Here is a 23,097-nt window from a genome sequence, read left to right as displayed (position 1 = left end):
TGTTTGTCTAATCTACAGTGGAAAAGTTTAAAAGATAAAGTGGATGCTTTTATTTATTTATTTATTTATTTATTTATTTATTTATTTTTGAGGAAGATTAGTCCTGAGCTAACATCTGCCACCAATCTTCCTCTTTTTGCTGAGGAAGACTGGCCCTGAACTAGCATCCCTGCCTGTCTTCCTCTATTTTATGTGGGACGCCTTCCACAGCGTGGCTTGACAAGCAGCGTGTAGGTCCACACCTGGGATCTGAACTGGCAAACCCCAGGCCACCAAAGTGGAATGTCCGAACTTAACCACTGTGCCACCGGGCCACCTCCAAGTGGATGCTTTTAATAGGAAGAATTTAAGTGCCTGTGTTAATTTTCAGTGAAAACAATAACTCTTTAAATACAAGAAATTCTAGGAGATGCTTAACTCAAAGATAGTTAATGCACAGATAAATCATCTGCTTTTGCCTCTGTAGAAGCAGAGTAGGTGTGTGTGGTGTGGCTGTGCCTATGGTGTGTGTTGAGTGAATTTATCCAGGACTCCCCTGAGAATAGGACAATACCTTTCCAGAAATTTTGTATTAAATTTACTATTAGTGGGCATGATCGATATGTAAAAAATGACTTCAGTATCTTGACTTTTTTTCTCTTTAAACTTTTTTTTAAATAAAAGTGTTTTTCTCAAATAATTAGCAAAGTTTTTCATAGGTTTAGCATAAAAAGTTCCCTCTGTGGGCTGGCCTGGTAGCATAGTGGTTAAGTTCGCACACTCTGCTTCGGTGGCCCAGGGTTCGCGGGTTTGGATCCTGGGTGCAGACCTACACACCGCTAGTCAAGCCACACTGTGACAGCATCCCACATACAAAGGAGAGGAAGATTGGCACAGATGTTAGCTCAGCACCAATCTTCCTCAAGCAAAAAGAAGAAGATTGGCAATAGATGTTAGCTCAGGGCCAATCTTCCTCACCAAAAAGAAAAAAAAGTTCTCTCTCCCCACATGAACTGACTACTCCATCACGTTCTTTCTTTTTCCCTCTTCACTGATAATTGCTCTTCCTCCATTAGAATATAGAATCTTCATAAGTGTTTGTAGGACAGTTTGTTAGAGTAGTAAGTGAAAAAAATAAAGTAATTGTTTTAACATTCTCCAGCTATAAGTATTTTCAAAATAAATTTTAATTAATTAATTAATTATTTTTTGGTGAGGAAGATTGTCCCTAAGCTAACATCTGTGCCAATCTTCCTCTGTTTTTGTATGTGGGATGCTGCCACAGCACGGCTTGATGAGTGGTATGTAGGTCCACACCCAGGATCCAAACCCGCAAACCCTGGGCTGCCAAAGTGCAGCATGCAAACTTAACCACTATGCCACTGGGAAAGGCCTTAAACTAAATTTTAAACTGCCTCTTATGATTTGAAAAATGACCCATTTTAAATCCTTATCATACCTACAAAAACAGTCATCTTAAAGGGAAATTTCAATCCCGGTTCAGAGATGAAAATTCTACTTTGTAGCAGCTGCGAGCATGATTATAAGAACAATATCTGATATGACGTATCTATATTACTCATGTGACAATGAAAGTATAAGGATTTCCCCCCCAAATAAGTTCCAACTTGAGAAGGTGGCACCGGGCCTTTGGGGAACTTTCTGAGGAAGTCCAGCCTTCCTGGATCTGCCCTGAAGGGAGACAGGCTGGGTGGCTGCTCAAGCCTGCACAGTGAGGGAGTGCCGCTTCCTCTGGGCCCTCCCTCCCTCCCTCTCCCTGTTAGTCTTGCTAATGGATCCCGGCCTGGCTGCCGTGAAATCATCCACTGGTGCCATGGGCTTCTGGCCTCTGCAGAGGAAAAACTCTGGGTTAATTCAAGTACAGCGTGTTCTCTTTGTTTTGCAGCTGGGGTAGGGAAGGAGTCTAGGGCAATTGGATTGAATCAAAAAGGAAAATGCAAGCATTCAATGTCTATTTCATCGAGGATGGCTCATTTAAAGTAAACACCATTTAAATAGACTCCAAATGGTCCATTCTATATGAAGTCATACAGGATGCCCCCTTTGGGCTGTCATTCTACTTTAAATGGATCGCTTTGTGTGCATTGCGTTTTAATGCCATTCAACCTTAAACCCCATATGTGGGCCTCATCAGGCCACAGGCTTCGGTGCACATGTGGCAGCCATACCTTCAACATTCTTCGTCTCTGCCTCCAGAAGGTCAGCCCAAGCCACAGAGAGAGACAGCTATAAAGAACAGTCAGCAGTTAGCATTTCTTCAGCACTTACTATGTGCCAATTACTATCCTAGTGATGTCTCTCTCTGTTATATAACTTATTCCTTACATAATCCTGTAAAGTAGATACTGTGATTATTCTCTTATTATAGACAAAGAAATTAATGCATAGAGAGATTAAGTAATGTGCCAGAACTGGTAAGTGTGGAGCCGGGGGTTGAACTCCTGAAGTCAGATTCCAGAGCTGGAACTCAATCAATGGATATATTCAGAAGAAATAAACTCTCATCAATTCTCTTTGCAAGGTGGACTTATCCCAAACAATAGATAATCTAGAAAGCATTTCTCTTCATTTTTGGAATGCATGCTCTGTTTTCTGGGGAGTGTTTCCACCTTGTTATTTGCATTTTTTGCAGTCTGGTTTGAAGACGAGGTCAAGTATTCCTCATGTGAGTAGCTAGCTCCCTGTGGCAGTGCGCAGTCTTTATGCACGATTGGGCTCAGTGGAATAATCCATGAGCAGACAGCCTAAAAGAGACCTTTCTACCTAACGAGGATACTCGACCTGCCCTCGTGGTCATGGACGAATGGAGGCACCCAGTCGTCGCAGCCCCGGCTCCGGCACTCACAGGGGCAGGCAGGAGGCCCAGGGCCGGCCACCTTTGAGAAGCTTCCGCAAAAAAGAGTCCCACCAGGGTGTTTGGGAAGTGGGTTCCTGGCCGCTTCTTGTTTGGCCCAGCCTATTGATCTGCCCGTATCTGGCTGTCACTTGGTAGCCTAGAAAACTTTTTGGCTTCAAAAGCTTGAAGTATGTAACACTTTATTCCAAATGAGCCCTACTAAGTAGAGGAACTTGAGGAATCTAAAAAAAGTACAAATCTTGAGGGCTGTATAGCAGAAAGTCATCTTGAGCGTGTAAAATAGTGGTTTGGGTGATATTTTCAATACATTTCCTAAAGAAATGTTTCTTTCCATTATTTAACTTCAGAGAAGACTGTGAGGGAGCAAAGACAGTTCTAAAATATTTTTGCTGACTTGACTCAGGTTCTGTTGTCACAAACACTTTTGCTGTCTCACTCCAAAACTTCAAGCTATTTAAGGTTTCTGACTTTTTAAAAAAAATTACTAATCTCATTGCTCTCTGCTGCCACCTCACTTTATGGCTTCTGCTGCCCTCCCTACGTCACCTTGAGGGTACAGACATTCTAATAGAGGTGCTGGGTGGCGATGTGGTTGGGCACACTGTGTGACTTCTCCGGGGCTGCCTGTGCAGGCATCTGACAGATACCTCTGATTCCGTTAGCAGTGTTCGCTCTTGAAAGCAATTTCAGTTCCTGCTGTTTCCACAAGTCTCATCTTGCCCGTGTGCTAGATGGATGGTACAAGAAACAGAGGGGCAGCAAAAAATCAGTCATAAATTCAATGCAGAACAAAGGGAGAAAGTCTGTTGTGCATAGTGTTTCATTCTTGTTTCTCCCCAACTTTATTGAGATATAATTGACACATAACATTGTTTAAGGTATATGACATGATTTTTTTTTTTGAGGTAGATTAGCCCTGAGCTAACTACTGCCAATCCTCCTCCTCTTTTTTGCTGAGGAAGACTGGCCCTCAGCTAACATCCGTGCCCATCTTCCTCTACCTTATATGTGGGACGCCTACCACAGCATGGCTTTTGCCAAGCGGTGCCATGTCTGCACCTGGGATCTGAACCGGCGAACCTCGGGCCGCCAAGAAGCCCGTTGTCTTAAATGGCAGGATTTCCTTCTTTTTTATGGCTGCATTTATTCCACTGTACGTGTGTGTGTGTGTAAATATGCCGCATTTTTTTTATCCATTCTTCCATTGGTGGACTCTTAGGGTGTTTCCATGACTTGACTATTATAAATAATGCTGCAATGAACGTAGGAATGTCAATATCTCTTTGAGATAGTGATTTCATTTCCTTTAGGTATATACCGAGAAGTGGAGCTGTTTAATAATGTGGTAGTAGTATTGTTAATTTTTTGAGGAACCTCCACACTGCTTTCCATAGTGGCTACATCAATTTACATTCCCACCAACAGTGCATCAGGATTCCCTTTTCTCCCCATCCTCACCAGCACTTGTTATTTCTTATCTTTTTGATGATAGCCATTCTAGCAGGAGTGTGGTGATATGTCATTTTGATTTGCATTTCCCTGATGATTACTGATGTTGCACACCTTTTCATATACTTGTTGGCCATTTGAATATCTGGGTTGGAAAAATGTCTTTTCAGGTCCTTCACCTATTTTTTAATTGAATTATTTGGTTTTTGCTATTGAGTTGTATGAGTTCCTTATATAAGTTGGATATTAACTCCTTATCAGATATGTGGTTTGCAAATATTTTCTCCCATTTTGTAGGATGCCTTTTCCTTGATAGTTTCTTCTGCTGTGCAGAAGCTTTTTAGTTTGATGTAGTCCTACGTGTTTGTTTTTGCTTTTGTTGCTTTTGGTTTTGGTGTCATATCCAAAAAATCACTGCCAGTGTTTCATTCTTAAAAAGATTTCTTTTTTTTTTGGAGGAAGATTAGCCCTGAGCTAACTGCTGCCAGTCCTCCTCTTTTTGCTGAGGAAGACTGGCCCTGAGCTAACATCCATCCATGCCCATCTTCCTCTGCTTTATATGTGGGATGCCTACCAGAGCATGGCTTTAGCCAAGTGGTGCCATGTACGCACCCAGGATCCAAACCGGCGAACCCCGGGCCGCTGAGAAGCGGAACATGCGCACTTAACCACTGCACCACCGGGCCGGCCCCTTAAAAAGATTTCTTAATAGGTTAGTGCCTACTCTTTATCTCTAAATTGCTTCTTCCTTCTGAGTTACATTTTATTTTATTGGAATCTCAGAACCAAAAATGTTGTTCTTTTTCTGTTCAGATTACCTTTTAACTAATTGGCTGATTAGCTTTTTAATTTTTTTATCTTAAAAAATGCACATATTTAAAGAGTCAAAATAGTTCTTTTGGGTTTATTATACCCTGCGTCCAAAATAGCAGTCCTCAGTACCTCCACTCTATTTTTCCTGCTTTAGAGGTAACCATTTTGACTTCTTTTAGTTGGTTATTTGATGCTGACATCTGTGTCGTTCAATAAGATGCTTGATTGTTCGGAGTTGGTCTTCCCGCTGTGGCAGATGAGGATTTAGCTCTCTTCCCCTTCCATCACACACATGCTCCCTTCCCCAAATCCCATCTTCACAGTATAATTAATGCCATAACTTCGATTAGATCAATATTCTTCATTTATATTATTATATCTATGTTGGTTATTAAGAGCTGAGTCTTGTAGTAAAACTGATTACATTATTATTTCTGTAGAACATGTTAGTTTTTCATGGAGGTAATAACTGTCTTATTGTTTGTTTTTCTCATTTGCTTGGTTTTCTATGTATTTACCAACCCCAGACTCTCTGAAAGTTGTTTAAATCTTTCAAGATGCTGAGATACATCAGGTTTTCTCTTAATTTCATCTTCCTGAGGCTGTCTTTCCTGGTGCTCTATAATCTGCTCCAGTGGGCACAAGTTACTCTCTCTACTGGGTGCATAGCTGGCTCCTGGGATGGCCCTTCTCCATCATTCTATAGGTTCTCTTTGCTTTTCTTTTGTATTGGCTCCTCTGTCTTCCACTTTCTTGGTTTACTACCTCTTTTTTTTTTTTTTTTTTTGAGGAAGATTAGCCCTGAGCTGATAGCCACTGCCAATCCTCTTCTTTTTGCAGAGGAAGATTGACCCTGAGCTAACATCTGTGCCCATTTTCCTCCACTTCATATGTGGGATGCCTGCCACAGCATGGCTCCATAAGCCGAGTGTGGGTCTGCACCTGCATCTGAACTGGTGAACCCCAGCTGCAGAAGCAGAGCGCATGAACTCAGCCGCTGCACCACCGGCCGGCCTCATCTTGGTTCACTACCTCTTTTTGAAGCATACTTTACATACTCTATTAGCTTCCAGAGAATAGGAAAGTGGGAGGTGGGAGATGTGTGGGAGGTGAATTTTTTTGAAAATCTACGTGTCTGAAAATGTCCTTATTATGTGTGGTTTTTTTCCCCCTCTCTTTCTGGAAGCTTGTAGGATATTGTCTTTGTCCCCAGGGCTCTAAATTTCAAAATGATGTATCTTGACACAAGTCAGTTTGTATCCAGCGTCCTGGGTATTGTGTGCCCTTTCGATCTGGAAACTTAAATTTGGGGAAATTTTCTCGAGTCTTTTAACTGATGATTTTCTCCCTTCTATTTTCTCTGCTGTCTTCTTCTGGAGCTTCTGTTACTTGGATGTTGGACCTTCTGAACTGATTGCTGTTTTCCCCTTATCTTTTTGTCTTGTCTTTTTTTTTCTTCACCTCTACTTTTAGGGAGATTTCCTTAGCTTTATAGTCCGTCTCACCCTCTTTTACTGAGTTGTTCTTTTCTTCTCTCATGTTTTTAGTTCCTTTTACTTTGGAGAGCTCCTTTTTAACATTATGCTGTTCTTGTTTCAGCATTGCAGTCAGTTCTCTTAACTCTTAGTATGTATACATTGGTCTTTTGGGCAATTTTCTTCTCGCATGTCACTGTCCCCCAAGTTGTTGGTGTCTGTGTGTTTTGGTCCCTCAGTTTTATGCCACGGGCTTTTGAAGGATGCCTGGAGGTTCTTGGTTTGTCTGCAGGCATTTAGGAATAGGTGACTGAAGTGCTGATTGGAAGCTCTGAGTGCGTGCACAGGGCTTGTCGCCTGGGAGCTTCATCATAGGGTGCTTGTAGGAAACCTCCAATGTCAGTATCCTTCGTTGCCTTCTCTTGAGCATCAGCTGTTTTCATTCTCCTGCCTAGAGGGTAAAAGCCTGGTTGCCAGCATTCTGGGAACCAAATAAGGGAAGATGGCTGGTGGTCTCAGCATCTGCTGTGCATATATTCATGCAATGCCATTCGTTTGCCTGCAGCTGTGCCATTGTCCTTCCCTACCCCTAGTCTAGGGGCCCTCTCCTTTATTCTCTGTAGAAGATAAACCTCCAGTTTTTGCTGGGGTGTGGGGGGGATGGGCGAACAGCTCAGGTGTGCCAAGTAGGGGAGGCCATCCAGGGATCTAAGCCCTCCTGAGATAGTCCTGGAGCCACTCCTGCTTAGTTTAGTACTTCCTCCACCCCCAGCCGTTTGTGGCTTTTAGGGGATAAGATGAGGTGGAATCTTGTCTTTCCCCACTGCTAACTTAGGATTCAGGTCTGCTGCGTCATTCGTCACTCTTCCATCTGCATTCTAGCTTCCAGTATTTTGCAACTATTGTATTCTATTTTATTCCCCCTCTTCTTGTTGGTTTATGGCTTAAAAAATCCTTTTACCGTCTTTTGACTGGGTTTTGGGAGGAAGGAAAGGTAGCCTCATGTGTTTAATGTTCCATTTTTACCAGAAAGCCTCACCATTGCTGTTTACTTACTGAACCCCCAAGGCTCTGAAGTTTTTAAAAGGAACATTCAATGGTCCATGCTAAACACTTCCCAATGTACCTCAGAGAAAGAATGTCCAGACTGCAGCCCTTTGATTAAGAGAACTTGGTTATTTGAGATTTTTCTTTTAAACCAAGACTGTTCAAAAGATCTAGTTCCTCAGCTATGACTTCTTTCCTCTTCCTCCATCTCCACTCTGTCTACAACTTGCATCTGCTCTCCTTGTGTTGTCCAGTCCACACGGAAGTTCTTCATGGAATAACCAGGAAGAGACATCCGGTTGCAGAGAGTGAGTTAGTTTGGGCAGGCAGAACAATGAGGGAGGTGGGTGCAGGACAGCCTGTCATGTCAGATCCATGTCATGCTTTTATCAAGACTGCTGGGACTGCCTCTACCCTTTTCTTACTGACTTCGGATCAGAGCAGTGATTTTCTTTAAAGCTGTGGTTTTCCTTCAAGCCCATTAGAAGCTGCACACTTCACCACATTGGCTCTAGCATCACTGGATTTGCTTTTCTCTTTAAAGAGGAGCATGCCTTCAGCTTCTTAGTCAGCTGTGGAGAGAGTAATCTCAAGAGCGGCCATTCTGATTCCAGAAGCAAGCTGAAACTTACAACAAGTTTGAGAGAAAGGCTGCCTCGGTGTTGGGTTTCTAGCAGTTCTGAGCATGCCTTTCAGTATTTCTCCTTCAAGTATCTCCTCTAGTGACTTCCAAACTTGATAGCATAGCATATTTATTCAAACTTGGTATCATATTTATTTTTTCTTTCAGTTTAAGTCTTTGTTTCCTATTAAAGATTGTTTTTCATCAGAGGAATTCTGTAATGTCTTTCTTTGGATCTAAGTTGGTAGAGTTTGAGAGAGTAATAAATAATGACTCCCCTACCTTCCTGAATTCAGAATTAGTTGAGAGACAAAGAAGCCAAGCACAGGGAGATCAAAATACAACCTTTGGGGGCCGGCCCTGTGGCTGAGTGGTTAAGTTCGCACGCTCCGCTTTGGCCGTCCAGGGTTTCGCAGGTTCGGATCCTGGGCGCGGACATGGCACCGCTCATCAGGCCACACTGAGGTGGCGTCCCACATGCCACAACTAGAAGGACCCACAATGAAGAATATACAACTATGTACTGGGGGGACTTGGGGAGAAAAAGCAGAAAAAAAAAAAAAGATTGGCAACAGTTGTTAGCTCAGGTGCCAATCTTTAAAAATGAAAAAAGAACCTTTATTATTGATTTTTACTGGTAAAGCTCTTTGAAAAATGTCATGTTAGGTCTGCTGACCAATATTGGCATGTTAATATTTTGACCCTGAATTTGACATCTTATCCACTCACGAACCAAACTTAACAACTACAGGCCGCTCTGTGAGTGTCTAACCCTGTAAAACTTAAAACAGGCAAGAGAAGAATACCTCCTGCAAAGGGGTTAGTAAAGGACTGAAAGAGAGGCTGGAGGTATCCGTCTCATGGAAGTCCCCCACCATAGGAACATGCGGAGTAGAGAACTAGGTTTCAAAATATGAGGTGATATCAATTCCTCTTAAGACAGACCATCAATTTATAGCAGATGCCCCCCAAAAAATACTATATTAATGCAGGTTATATGACACATTCAGATTTCAGAAACATTAGAATCATTTTCCTGCTTTAGAAGTAAGGAAGTATAGTGTTCTAAGTTATGAATCATTTGTTCCTTTGGTAAAGTCTTTCTCTACGGCGTGGACTAAGTGAAGGCACACCCTTGGCGCGGGGTGGGGGGTGGGGGGGCCCACTATACTTCCAGCCGTGTTACAAACTAGCTCGGAGTCCTTGGCTCCGCCGAACCTCTCTGAACCTCTAGTCCTGTTTTTCATCTGCTCAATGAGGAATGGGGGACCAGCCCAATACATTAACTGGTAAAAAGGATGAGAGATAAGACTTGAACTTCCACAGCTAATTAGTTTCAGAGTTGGAACTAAAACACAGGTATTTCCCTTCCCTACTCTCATTGTTTTCTTCTATATCCATTTTAGTTTGACTTAAATTGAATTTACACAAAATAGTTTAGCAGCACAGAAGTGACATTTATTTGTTCATTTACTCATGCATTCAACAGAGCATCTTTTTTTATGCCAAATACTGTGCAGGACAATAAGGACGAATAAGACATGTTCTTGCATACAACTATTAGTGACCACCTCAACCACCACCCTTTATTTATAACCTCATTTGAAGGGCTTCAAACTGATCTCTGATCTTCAAGGAGATCCAAACCTCTTTGGCTATATTGAAACCATCATTCCTCTTACACTTCCCCCTGAGACCTGGAATAATGCCCCTTCAGTTGACTTGACCCACCTCCAATAATTAGCTCTTACCATCTTATCACATAAGCTCTTCAAGTGCCTAAAGAGAAGACCTACAGAGTGAGATTCAGAATCATTCACTGGCCTCATTATGGGTTTTCTCTGTCTGTTTGTAGGGTGCTCGAGCTGGCATTACTACATAACCATGCCAATGCCAGCCTCCACCTTCACCATTGCAGTGGGATCCTGGGAAAGAATGAAGCCAGAGACCTGTTTATCAAATGATCTGGCAACAGAGAGATCCCTCTCATCTTCTGAGGCTGATTTCAGGTTTGTATTTGGTAACTTGCTGAAAAACAAACACTCGCAGGAGCAGTATGATGCACTTATTCCAAGTACTGGGAACGTGAGTCATCTCTGCTGGGAAACTAAACCAAAATATAATTAATCAAAGCAGGAAAAGCCCTACTGGGAGGAAAAGATTGTTGAGAGGCAAAAATGTGGGCATATTGTTTATGCAGAAAGAAAGAGAAAAGAAAAGAAATATATATGAAATCCTCTGTGAAGTCAGGTGAAATATTTTTATTTGTTTGGTTAAGTCAACAGAATCCTCAGATTCAACACTTTCCGTCCTTCTACACCTTTTAACTTTGGTTTTCAGTGTTTATTTGGTCAAAAACACAACTTAATAAGAAGAAGTTGCTTGTCTGGTGGATTGCTTTGTAGGCCGCTGTGCTGATTTGGCTCCAGTGGCTGCTGTTAGCACTGTGTTGGTAGGGGTGGGCCTCCCTTATTGGGCTGGTCAGCCTCCTTAGGAGCACAGGGCACAAGGAAGCGGTCACAAGGCCATTGGGTGTAGAGAATCCTGCTAGGTCAGGGCTCTGTTAACTTCAGTAGTAATTTCTTCTTGTTCAGAGTGGATCAGAGAAAATCAGTTTAAAGTTCTTAAAAATTAGTACGTGCCATTGGATATTTACTTGCAGTCTCACCAGAGGCTACTTCTAGCTTTGAGAGCCAAAACAGAGAAAGGGGACGCTCATAAGAAGCACAGAAGTGTGCTAATCATGCATTATTGCATCATGCCTCATTCCTAGGACTTCTGCACCCAAGCTCAGTTTAATCATTTCTCCTATTTACAGAAAGTCACTAAGTCAGTACCTTCTGATGGAGAAAGCCCAGAGTAACGGTTACGGATGGTTAGTTCATCCTTGAAAACCAAGTAAGATATGCTCTTAGTGCAAATTACTTTTGTGTTGGTTTTATTTTGCCCCATTGCTTTCACTCTTACTGCAATACCTGTGGTGGTTGGTATTGTTGGGAGATAAAGCCATTGAACCTTTTCTTGTGACAGGCTTGTCTTATTGCCCACATTTTGCTTTTTGAAGGAAGGGAGGTAATTTTCACTTCCTGTTCAGTAACTTACCTATTTTGAACTGTTTTCCCTGAGCTGTATAAAGTATCCTGTAAGATAGATAGGTGTGATTGTCACCATTTCATAGATGAAGATACTGAGGCTTCAGACAGCAACTTGTTCATATTCATATTCCTACTGAGTGAGTTCCTGGTTTCACATCCAGGCTCAGCCCCCTAGAGAGGTCATTCAGAATTTTACCTGGGGACTTTAAAAAACTGTGTAACATCGACGCCTCCCCTGGAGTCTGATCTCCCTTCCCACCTGAAGAGTTAGCTCCATGACTGAGCCACTGTTACTGATTGGAGTATGTTGTGTGAAACAGAAAACAGAAGTCAAGAGCATTGCCTTTGAGCCTGAAGGTGCCATCCCTGCTGGGCTTGCAAAAGCCATTTGGGCAATGCCATACTTTCCTTCTCTGCAGAGTCAAGATTTTGCTCTGGGCTCTCAAAGTCTTCATGGTGAAGAAGTACTCTGCTCTTCACTGCACTCTCTGGGCTGAGTGACTGCTGGAGGAGGTGTGCAGTTGGAAAATGTGCCTTAGGAAGGCTAGGGGAAGGCAAAGAAAGAAATGTGGTATTTTAGCTTTCTAGTCATATTCCCAGAGATACGAGGTAAAAGGGTGGGCAGCAACCATTTCCTCTCTGTTTTCTTTGCTGCCCAGAAGCAGCTGAAGTGGCTTTTCACTTTTCCTGCATTCACAGTTGTGAGGGGAGGAGGACACGGCCACATCAAGTGGGGATTCTGGGAAGAGATGCTCTCTGAAATTTCTGAGGGGAAATCTCTAGGGGAAGAGGTCACTATGACTCCACTCTTGTCCTCCTGAGTTCAGAACCAATTGAGAAACAGACAGGAGGAGAGCAAAAATAAAGGTTGTATTATTGATGGAAGCTGGACTGAGGGAGTGCTCAGGGGCACCGTCTCGAAGGACTAATACTCCATTTCCAAATTAGACACACTTACCCACCAGTTACCCACCCAGCTGGACCGCTGCCAGCCTCCATAACACAGATACACACAGCCTGCCTCACGGCCAGAAAGTATCCCCTCTGTGGGCAAGCAGATTGGGAAACAGAAAGCCCAGAGTGGCCAAGACCATCAGATGAGCTTGGGAGAGAGATGAAGGGTGCCATTCCACACATCGAGAGGCCCCAGGAATGGAGTCCCTCCCACGCGCCCTTCCATGTCTGACCTGCTATGACTAAGTTTTCCCTTCATTTATCACTGTGCTTGTCCATCAGAAATGAACTGCTGATCAAATAATAGCTTACATTTGCTTAATCCTTCCCTGGTTGCATGGTTCATGTATGCTGTCTTTAGTCATCAGAGGGTGGCTTTGTGTTTTTATCTATTACATCTCTGGCTCATGCTAAATTTGCCAACAAAGGTGCTCTGAAGTGCCAACTGCCATGGTGTTTTTGGTTATGCTCACATCTGGTCGCCTTGCCTTCTGCAACCCCCTTTCTACCTCAGATCTTCCTAAGACCACCAGTTCAAGTCACAGAAATGTAACTTTTACAGGGGCCTTACATACCATAGGCTTTCACTTGCCTCAAGTGTTTATCTGGGTCCCAAAGTGTTGGTCACGGAACTGTCCATCACTGTTTGTGTGAAATATAGGAAGAACCTTTCCTCTTCCCACTCCAGTTCCACACATACACTAGTGTGCTTTGAGTGAGCATTTGAGAGAATCCGTTAGGTATGAGGCACTTAGGTAAGCTGTTGAAAGTTTATTAGTTTTATTTGGCTGCAGCATAACCTTCAGCCACAGGGGAATCTTTGTATTATGTTTAACTTTTCGGGGCCTTTGTTAAAGCATTGTCTTCACTTTGGGGCCACACAATTTAAGCATGATGCAGAAACTTGGATAAAATTCAGAAGAACTCAGCAAAAATAATTAAAAGCATGGAAAATAGGCACCAGGAAGAAGAAAAGGCATTGAGGTTGTTCTTCCTAAAGAAGGGATGACTTGATGGAGGAAGAGGTCTTCTCTAGAGCTGTAAAGCCTATGAAGAGTTGCCTTGTGAACCTTGGAGCTTGAGGCCCTTGCTCTATGTCTTTGAAAGGCTACAAAAGAAAAAATTTTATATATACATTTATATATGTATGTGTACGTAAATATATATACATATATATGACATATATATAGAGAGAGGAAATATATATATTTATATTTGTAAAATACATACATATTTGTGAAATGTATATATAAAATGCCAATTTCCAGTACACCCTTCACTATGAGAGAAACCTTTCCTGGCTTGGTGTTTCTCCAGCCCTTACTCCCCCAGGATGTTTCAGCTTTCTGTCTCTTGTTGCACATACCTCATTTTGCTTTGTAATATACTGAACGCCCTAAGAAAACACCTCTGGCTTTTGGACCTTACTGCATCATCATGTATATTGACATCATTGCCAATGACACATTGGGGGCTGGTGGTAGGATTTTGAACACTTAAGATTTTTAGCAAGCATCTACTTTGCTTGCTAAAGCATGTTAATAAATTGTGTAAACTGTGTCACTGTACTTATCAGAATTTTTAATTTTTTCTCCCAACAAAACTGTAAACTCCTCAAAGGTAGGATCAGAGATTGATTTATATGTGTGTACATTGTAGCACCCTGCTGGGTGCCTTGAATAGAGCAAGAATGCAGGAAATATTCACTAAATTGTCAGGTTGAACCGAGGAAGGGGTCATGAAAAAAAGGATATGCATTCCCAAGGGAGACTTTCTCTAGCAATTTCTTTTGAACCTATGGCAGGAAAACTTTTGTGTTAGGTGGTTTCAGTACAGTGCCTTCTTGAAACAAGAGGATGGCTGAAGGAGAACCTCTTGAGGCAATTTCTAATCTTGTGATTCTGAGTAAAACATGGTCACTCTTACTCCTTAGAAAACCTCTTGTAAAATCATTTCAGCCCCGCAGTTGTCTAAGAGGGAACCAGTGGTCTAGTTCCCATGATGTACCAGCCTGAAATAAATGTCACCATTCTTCCCCTCTTGGCAGTATTTATGGGTAATATCGACAAGGAGCAGCAGGAAACTGGAGAACCACAGAGCGGCTGAGCTCAGCCTCGAGAAAAATCCAGGATCCAAATTTACTCAGGAAGCATAGTGAGGTATATGAGGAAGGAGGGTCAGGAGGGAGGAGCTTATGATGACTCACGATGTGATAAAGTGGTTCTTATTCTTTAGGAATGTTGTGTGGATTAATTGGGATAATGCATATAAAGTGTTCAGAACAGTGCTTGGCACAGAGTAAATATTCAGTAGCACTTGTGGTAGGAGTTACTATTTATTATTCTTATGTTCATTGGTATTACAGATTATTAATAATGGAAAATCAAGTATTATTAATCTTTACTATTAAAATCTGTACTCTGATTACAAGTCTGGGCACAAGGAATAGCTATTTATAAATGCTTGATTTGTTGAGGATATTGAGAGTGCATTGGAGCAAGCACAAATACAGAGATGAACAACTGAAGGCGAGTGTGAAAGGAGGATACAGCACTTTTGAGTTAATTCTGGTTCTATGGAAGACTCTTCATGTCTTTATAAAAGTACAGTATTCCCTTACTGCTTCAGGAACATGGGTGTTGTATGAAGAGGGGCTCATGTGGCGAGTTGTCATAGAATGATAGTGCCAGAAGAAACCTTAGAAACCATTTTAAGTTTTCTGTTTGTTTTTAATTAAAGTATAATGAACATTCAACAAAATGCACAGATATTAAGTGTTTGGCTTGATGAATTTTTGATGATTGCGTACACCCTAAACCAGACAGAGAATATTCTGTCGCCTCCCAGATTTCCATCACACCTGTCTCCAGTCAATTCCTCCCCTCCCACAGCAGCCGCTTTCCTGAGACCGTGTTAGAGATGATGAAAAAGAGGCCCTGGATGCCGAGTCGCTTGCCTCGGGTCACATTTACCCAGCCTGAAAAGAGCCACTGAAGCCCAGGTTTCCTGATCCTCATGTCAGAACCCACTTGTGGCTTCCCTAATGCTATTTCCATCTTTATTGGGAGCCTTAGTGGTCCCACTTACCCATAGCTTGATTGCCTTAAAGTCCTGCATTTTCTCCCAGGCTTTGATTATGAAAAATGATGCTAAGTCACACAGCTGGAATAACCTTCATTACTCTGGCTAGTGCCATTCATGTCCAGAGAGAATTTAACTCACCTTTTCTCTTGAACAAATTGACTTTTTCTTGGTATAGCATTGGCTACCTCAAACTATTCTCTAACCTTTGGGGTTCTTGCCTGCAAGAAATAGTCTTGCCTCATGGTGTGTTTCTACATACGCTAATTGAATACCTCTTTGCAAAACTGTGCTTTGATAGATAGAATGTAAACTTATGCCCTTTGTCCTGAAGATGCCTCTTCACCTCCAATTTCTCCATTACTTAACATGCTCTGAAAGCTTTTCAGAGAGTGCAAGCTTAAATTACTATAGCGCATTATAAACCTATGTAAATACATTAGGAAAAGATATTGTGGTGTTTTATTCAATAAATGGCTTTTTTCACTTCGTGAGACCTTTGATTGAATTGATAGGCCAGTAGAGTCTCTGTCGTTAGGTGGACACTGCAGCCTTTTCCATTAAATGTTTACCAGTAGGCAACTTTACTCACTTTCTCCATAAGGCAAGGTTATCAATCCAGGGACTCTGGCTAGGGTTCAACGTCAATAATTATTTTCTTCCTGTCACTTTATCCTGGCAGAGGTTTTTATGAGCCTCCATCGATTTTTCTTACCCTCAACTGTGGTGAAACGCCATCAGTGCTGGCAGCTGTGTCCTGTGCACCATGCTGTGGCGGGTGAGACGTTTCTTCACAGTTGTGTGGCTCTTCTTGGGCAGTGCTGGCCTTGATCAGGTGAAAGTCACTTCACAAACGTGGAGAGGTGTTGCGGTCTGCTCATATTGGGATGTGCCAGCATTTTAAGGTTTTTCAGTATTCACTGTGAATCTAATAAGTACCTATAGTTAGAATTATAATTGTAAATTAAAGTTAGGGGACTTTCCATTGTGTTTGAATAAAGGACATGTTAATAGGTGAAAAAACAGAGTTCCCTTTGATGTCGATTTCTTTGGGTAGGTAGGTTCTCTTGAGGCCTGTGAGTCAGGCTCTAGGAATTCGTTTTTAGCTCCACCTTTGACGGAATAACTGGCAGTGGTCAGATAGTACGGGCTGGGCTCTGATCTGTTTCCGTAAAAGGTTGATTCAATTAAATTTGTATTGAAAGTGCATTGGGGAAAATATTGTATCAAAAGTGCCTCTGTGTTCCTTACCAGCCTAACTTTTGATGGCCTTTGTAAAGAACACCTAGATTACTTTTCAGTAAAATGGGTTGTGTTCTTTTGACAAGTTGGAACCTCTACTGTCATTTGCTTCATTGTTCTACCTGTGTCCACATCTTTTATTTTAGGAAATTCTGGAATGGAATCTTTAATTTGGTTGTACTGTCCCTTCCTTTATCAGTTATGAATCATCTCTCATTTGGAGAAAATTTTTCCTGTGGTGATATTTGAAAAACACATTTTAGAGGGCAGAAATTGCTTTTTATTTTGGTGGGGGGGTTGTTTTGTTGTTTTGAGTCTGGGGGTTTCCCCCCTATTTATTCTGAAACAAGATTTTACTACTTTATTTAGCTTAGACTGAAACTACTCAATCAATTGAGCACATCAGTAAGTATTTCGACCTGTAATTTTTCACTGCTGCACAGAAACAGACAAGCCAAGAACTCAAATGAACTGTCTTTGCTAGTGAGCCTGTCTGAACCGCTGTCTCTTCGAAGTTGTCCCTGTCTGTGAGACTTCCGCACCTTCACGGCAAGAAGAATAAACCTGATTTACCATAAACTGCATCTGTTTATTTCATGTTGTTCCCAGGTATGTTGGCGTTTGTGGTCACATGGAATACCCCTGCCGCTTCCAGAATGCTTCTGCCACCACCCAGGAGATCATTCCTCATCGGGTTTTTGCCCCAGTGTGCCTCAAGGGTGCCTGCCAAGAGACCCTTCTGCGGCTGATCCCTCCTTGCCTCTCAGCAGCACACTCTGTCCTGGGAACACACCCGTTCTCCAGGCTGGATGTACTCATTGTCCCTGCCAACTTTCCAAGTCTGGGGATGGCCAGGTATGTTGTTCCGTTGTGGCACTTGGAGAACATGCTCTGGAAATTCTTTGACTCTTGCTTTGCCTGAGCTCTGTCAGAGCTGTCATTCCATTAGGATGGAAGGGCCATCATTACTCCTGCTTGGACATCTCATTGCTGCCTTGAGGGGCAGTTTGTGTGTAGAGTCCACTATGCATGAGTCTTTGAGTGTCTTGGACTCAATTCAAAGGCCACGAAATAAAGTCATGCTGAGATTTTGAACACATTGTGCCCCCAGAGTGATAAATGTTGGACCATGGCTGATCAGTGGCTGGTTAGCTTAGGTGGTAAGAGCATAATGCTAAGACGCCCAAGGTCATAGCTCTGGACAGAGTAACACAACTTGGTTCCAGGGCCACAGGCTGCTTGCCTAATCCTGACCAGCTGTCTCATCCATTCTTACCATTGGTCACAAGGGCAACGACTTGAGAGTCCCTGTGTCAGACTGTGGATGGATCAGTGTAAATCACACCACTGCTAGAAAAATAGCTCAAAGCACATGGCTAACTGGGGGAATTTGGAGGGAGTCACTTGTCTTATTACTGTTTTTTGGTACAGTAAATATATTGTTCTTATTGTTGTCTCAGTTTAGTTTCTACCTGTAGAAAATCAAGACCTACAAGCTGAACCTTTCCTTATATGTTATTTACCCCTAAAATCCATTCATTAATGCCATTGTTCATTCAGTAATAGGTGGCTGTGTTTCATGCAGCGTTTTACTTGCTTAGGTACTCAGGATTTTATTTGGTTGTATTTCTATTCGAAAATCTTATTCATTTAACAATGAATATCCTTCACTAAGGATGGGAAAAATAAGCTCATCATAACACGTGACTGTAAGTTTTTCCCTATTAGTCAAGGAAATTCATGTTGCCAATTAATTTCCATGCTTTTGAACAGCTGTCATTTGTGGTGTTTTCCCTGAAAACTGCATACATTCTTAGTAAAACCCTTGAGTAGAAAAGAACTGACCAGAACATTTGCTTTTGATCTTTACTATATACATATACTTTTTAAAAGCTGGCTGGCTAGTCGTAATCCTTGAGGAGGTCTGAGAAAGTCATTTAGACTGATTTTTATCCTATATTTATGAAGATAATGGGAATGTGGAAACTAGGATAATTATATATATTTGGTTTTTGCATCATATAATTGTCTTGGATGTCTATATATAGAATTTGTCTTAACAAGGGGTCTTCTTTGGTCCCTTTGAAGAGTCTGCTGGACTTAATTTAAGCAGAATTATTGGTGAAGAAAGGGTTGTTCATTAAATGTTTCTCATTTGTACACAATTTTGAGGGGCCGTATTGTTTGGGAGTTTTTAGCACCTTATGAGAGTTGCAGTTGTTCAGGGCATGTTTGGTAAGAGTTCCAAGTTCTGACCTGAGGGAAGCGAAGGCAGAGTATTTTTCATACAGAGGACCTTATTTTCTATAGCTCCTTCCTGACATCAGTCTGCCAAACCAGAATTTGTTGACCTGCAGGCAATTCTGTAAAGCTTCTCTTTTCAAGGTTGCATGCCCAAGCAGGCAGGCTGTCTGTTTGCTGCTTTGTGAGATATTTAAAGTGATTTAAACATGTTTAACTCTGTATTTTTAAAGCAATATGCCTAAGGACCCTAAGGCCAAGTAGTACTGGGCACAAATGTCAAAAAATGTGATGGTGATAATAACTTAGCAGCAACAAGACTGCTTTTATGTTTAAAAACAGGAGAACCGTACATTTAAAAACTTGTGGTTTGTTGTCAAATATCATTTTTTTTTCCGTTTTTTTCTTTCTTTTTAGACTGTGGAAAATGTCTGCCCTGGCCTAGATGTTTTCCTGGGTTGAGTTACCGTTCCCTGTATTTGAGCTGTGGAGCGGGGACTGTGGTATCTTCCCCTGCCAGGTGGGGGCTGGGAGGAAGCACTCTATTTTTCCTGACTCTGAGCTAAATTGATTCCACTTGCTTGGCTCGACTCTCTCAACATCCCAACACCTTGAGCCACATGCGACTGAGTGAGGTTTATGACTCAGCTGGCTCCCGGTGTCCTGCTGCCTTATTTATGGGGAGGGCTTTGCTTGGGGCTCTGTAAAGCAAGGCTGGAACAAAAATGACAGTCTTTGTAGATCAACTGTGCACCCTAAACAGGAATAGAGGAACCCCAAGTCTAGTAGGAGCCATCCAGAAAGACCTCCACACTGAAACTTGCCATCGTCCTATTGGTTATAATTCATGAGAGATCAAAGGGCTTCTTGGTAAATTAAATGGTTCTTTCTCCAGTCCATATTTTACAAACATGTATGCAAGATTACAAATTCCATACCTCTGGATTTCTTTAGTGATTAGGTCTTAATCATAATGAATACCATTTTAGTATTCTTTTTTGGTAGATGACATTAAACATTCCCACGCAAACTAAAATGGGTACATTATTAATAACCATTTTAAAGACTTTTTAAATTTTTGGATGATATCCGTAATGATTTCACTGTATTTTAAATATTACATATCATAGTTTGCATGAGTTATCGTAAAACTCTCCTCTCTGAGTCTGTTTTTGAGCCCGATTCTGAGTTTTCAGTAAAGCGGGAAAAAACACATTTGTACAACTTGAATGTGTGATAATGACAAATCAGTTTATTAGATGGTAAATAATATACAAACAACATTTTAGAATTTGAAATGCTTTTCAAGCATAGCAGTAATTAGAACCTTTGTCAATATTGCACCTCATGATTTTTGTCACCTGTTAATATAATAGGAGCTATTACTTATTCCCTGCCCCACCCCCCATCCTTTTCTGAATCCTTGTTCCAGGGGAGAGATGCTTTCATTCCATTCGCTATTGACAGTTCCATTCCTATACTTTTCTCATTTACTAAGTATGGGCTTTCTGTTTCTGTTGCGTTTTATTTTTGCCTCTGTAGAGGCTGAATCTGCCACATAAGGAGCTGTTGAGTATACATTTCTTGGATTGTGTAATATGATGGCTATAGGAAGATTCGAATGCATTTTAAATGATCTCCAATGTATGGAAAAGCTCTTTTCATGTTGGTGTAACTGGTGTTCTGCCATTTTCATTGTGTCCTCGTATTTTCTCAGGTGTCTCAGCTAGGGATTGACTAGTAAACTTAATTTCCTAGGTATTGAGAAATACATGAAAGGAGCTCGTCACCATGCTTAGACTCTTTGTTATAATAAGAATAATGTTAATGGTAATAATATCCTGGAACCAGATTTATGACAGTTGCTTAAAAATTAACGCCTCAGTCTTATCTGTGTATGTGTTTATAATAACTCTCCTGCTTCACCATTTGTCTTTCAGCAGTTCACAATTACATGTCACGGGGCATAATTAGGTTGGCAGAACTACCTTGCTGATAGCCATTCTTTTTTTTCCTCCTCTATTTGAATTTCAAGAATCTCCTGCCAATCATTTCAGAGTGGTTTTATGTTTAGAGCACCAAATAAAACAGCCATGGCTTCTCTCGCTCTGCTTCCCTGCTTTACCATTCACATGTAGCTTCACCCCTGGTCCCACAGGGAAAGTTGGAAAAAAAATGGCGGGAGTGTGGTTGATGATGGGTGACAAATTCTGCTTTGACCTTTTTTCCACTGGTTCTGTACAAGGTTGTCTTGTTCATCTGTTCATTGTTTGTTTATTTATTCATTCTTGCAATAAATTTCTATTAAGCATGTACTGTGTGCCAGGTAGGATTTAAGATACTGAGTCTACAAGGGTGAACAAGATTGATGAGGTCTCTGTCCTCGTGGAACTTACATTCTAGTCAGGGGAGAAAATGGTATACATAAAAACAAATAATTAAGATGTGTACTATGAAGAAAATAAAACCAAGTTAAGACAGAGTGACTAGGGATAGGTACCATCATTAGGGTTAGGAGGAAAAGTCTTCTTTAAAGAGTGACGTTTGTGATGATACTGCAGAACGAGAAGAAGCCAGCATCCTGAGCATGTAAGTTCAAATCCAAAGGCCCCAAGGTGGGAACCACTGGAGTGGGCTGGAGGAGCAGAAAGCAGGCCAGTGTGGCTGGAGGGCAATGAGCTTTTAGAATGGCTTTCCTTAAACTCATTTTGGATACCAGGAGCTGGCATGGTCCCTCAGGGCTTGGGTCACCTGAGCCACTCACACACCAGTATGGGAAGAGTGAGGGAGAGCTGCTAAGGAATGGCAGAGGTTGAGTAGAGATTGATGGTTCCAGTTAGTCAGGTGTATGCGGAGACAGTCCCAAGAAAGATCAAATCTTTTCTCGGTTTTCTGGAGACCAATGGTGCCATACCATCTGGTGACTGGCTGGTTAGAACCTAACTTGGTTTAGCATCTGCTGTCCTTGGGCAGAATTCTCCATTGTGGGAACATCAGAGCACCTCGCACCCAGACTGGCAACTTCCCCTTTTTGTCCCTTTCTTTCCCCTGGTGACTGCTGATTGATTCCTTGCAAGCTTTTTTGATACAATAGGTCACAAGGAAGGAGGCTATGTTTACATGTTTACTCATCCTAATTTTTAAGTTTTTCAAAGACTGAACAAAAATAGGATTGATAAATAAAGGGCATAGAGAAATAATCACCAATTACTTAAATATCTTCAATGCCCTTCACAGTAGAGAAAAACTATCAAGCTCTTTGTTACACGCAGCTTACTCTTAAAAGATTTGATTGTGCAATGAAAGGATTCTGAATGCTTCTACTAGTTCCTGACTATTGCTTGCACAATTTTCTTAAGTACCTCGATTTGCGAAGAAATAGTGTGCACATCCATGCCCAAGAATGAAGTAACCAGCTCCCCCTCCACCCCCTCTTCCTGGGGTTAGACAGGGTGTTGTCCTGTTTATTCTTATCTCCCAACCAATGGGTAATAGAATCAGCAAAACATAACATGCTGGTACAAAGGGCCTGTTGTTTTCAGCCTTCTAATTGTTCTCCTTTCTGCCGGGGAAGGAAGCAGTCATACATTTCTGTCATTATCTTAAGTAGCAAGGTTTCACAGCTTGGGGAATTTTTTTTTCCTTGCTCTTTGTTATTCTACTTGAATTTTTGATCCCCCAAACCAAAAGCACCATACTTTTAGACAATCCTTTAAATTTCAGAAGATGTGACCCCCCACTGTTTGAAGGCAGGATGGAACCATAGTGATCCTATCCTTTGGGAATCTGATTTGAGCTGCAAATTAGTGCAGCTTTCAGTTCACTAAGGCTGCCAGCAACTCTGCTAGCTCTGATGTGCTGAGGATTTTGGGGTCTGCGTGTGGGTTTTGTTTCTTTGTTATTGTTGTTGTTTGTTTCCCAGACTTTAAAACGTTCTCAAATTTCTTTCTGCATGGATTGTTTTAAAAAATATTCTGAAGTGGCATTTCTTTCCCCTGTTTTCTAGTATAAGTCTCCTCTGTTTTTTCGAACAGGTGGATGTGAATGATAGAAAGCAGCTTATAACATCCTTTTCTTTTCCTTTAAAAATGTAATCCTTTGTTTACTGGCATGCCTGCCATTGCTGTAGTGATGAACATACTGTGTGTCATGAGTAGGAGGTCCATGCAAGGTGCCCCCTCAGACGCATCTCCTTTGTTGCTTTCTTTGTGTTAATTTCTC

At 41.6% G+C, this 23,097-nt stretch overlaps 1 protein-coding gene across 35 annotated transcripts in view; it reads left to right on the top strand.

The window, feature by feature from the left end:
* The window catches only part of AOPEP (aminopeptidase O (putative)), a 374,345-nt gene that overhangs the window by 60,586 nt on the left and 290,662 nt on the right, over positions 1 to 23,097 (top strand). For 33 of the 35 annotated variants that reach the window (XR_011497286.1, XR_011497284.1, XR_011497285.1 and 30 more), the window contains exons 4-5: positions 10,119 to 10,272; positions 17,245 to 17,490. Coding sequence is in view for 30 of the 35 variants with exons in the window: in XM_070495582.1 (XP_070351683.1) it covers positions 10,119 to 10,272; positions 17,245 to 17,490 (400 nt within the window). In the remaining 5 variants the exon portion in view is untranslated. The remainder of the gene's footprint in view (positions 1 to 10,118; positions 10,273 to 17,244; positions 17,491 to 23,097) is intronic. The other 2 variants (XM_070495574.1, XM_070495587.1) reach the window with 1 other exon arrangement.

Source organism: Equus asinus, chromosome 23 (assembly GCF_041296235.1).
Source record: "Equus asinus isolate D_3611 breed Donkey chromosome 23, EquAss-T2T_v2, whole genome shotgun sequence".
Classification (NCBI taxonomy): Eukaryota; Metazoa; Chordata; class Mammalia; order Perissodactyla; family Equidae; genus Equus; species Equus asinus.
Note: the sequence above shows the minus strand (reverse complement) of the source record. Positions and strands in the feature narration are given on the sequence as shown.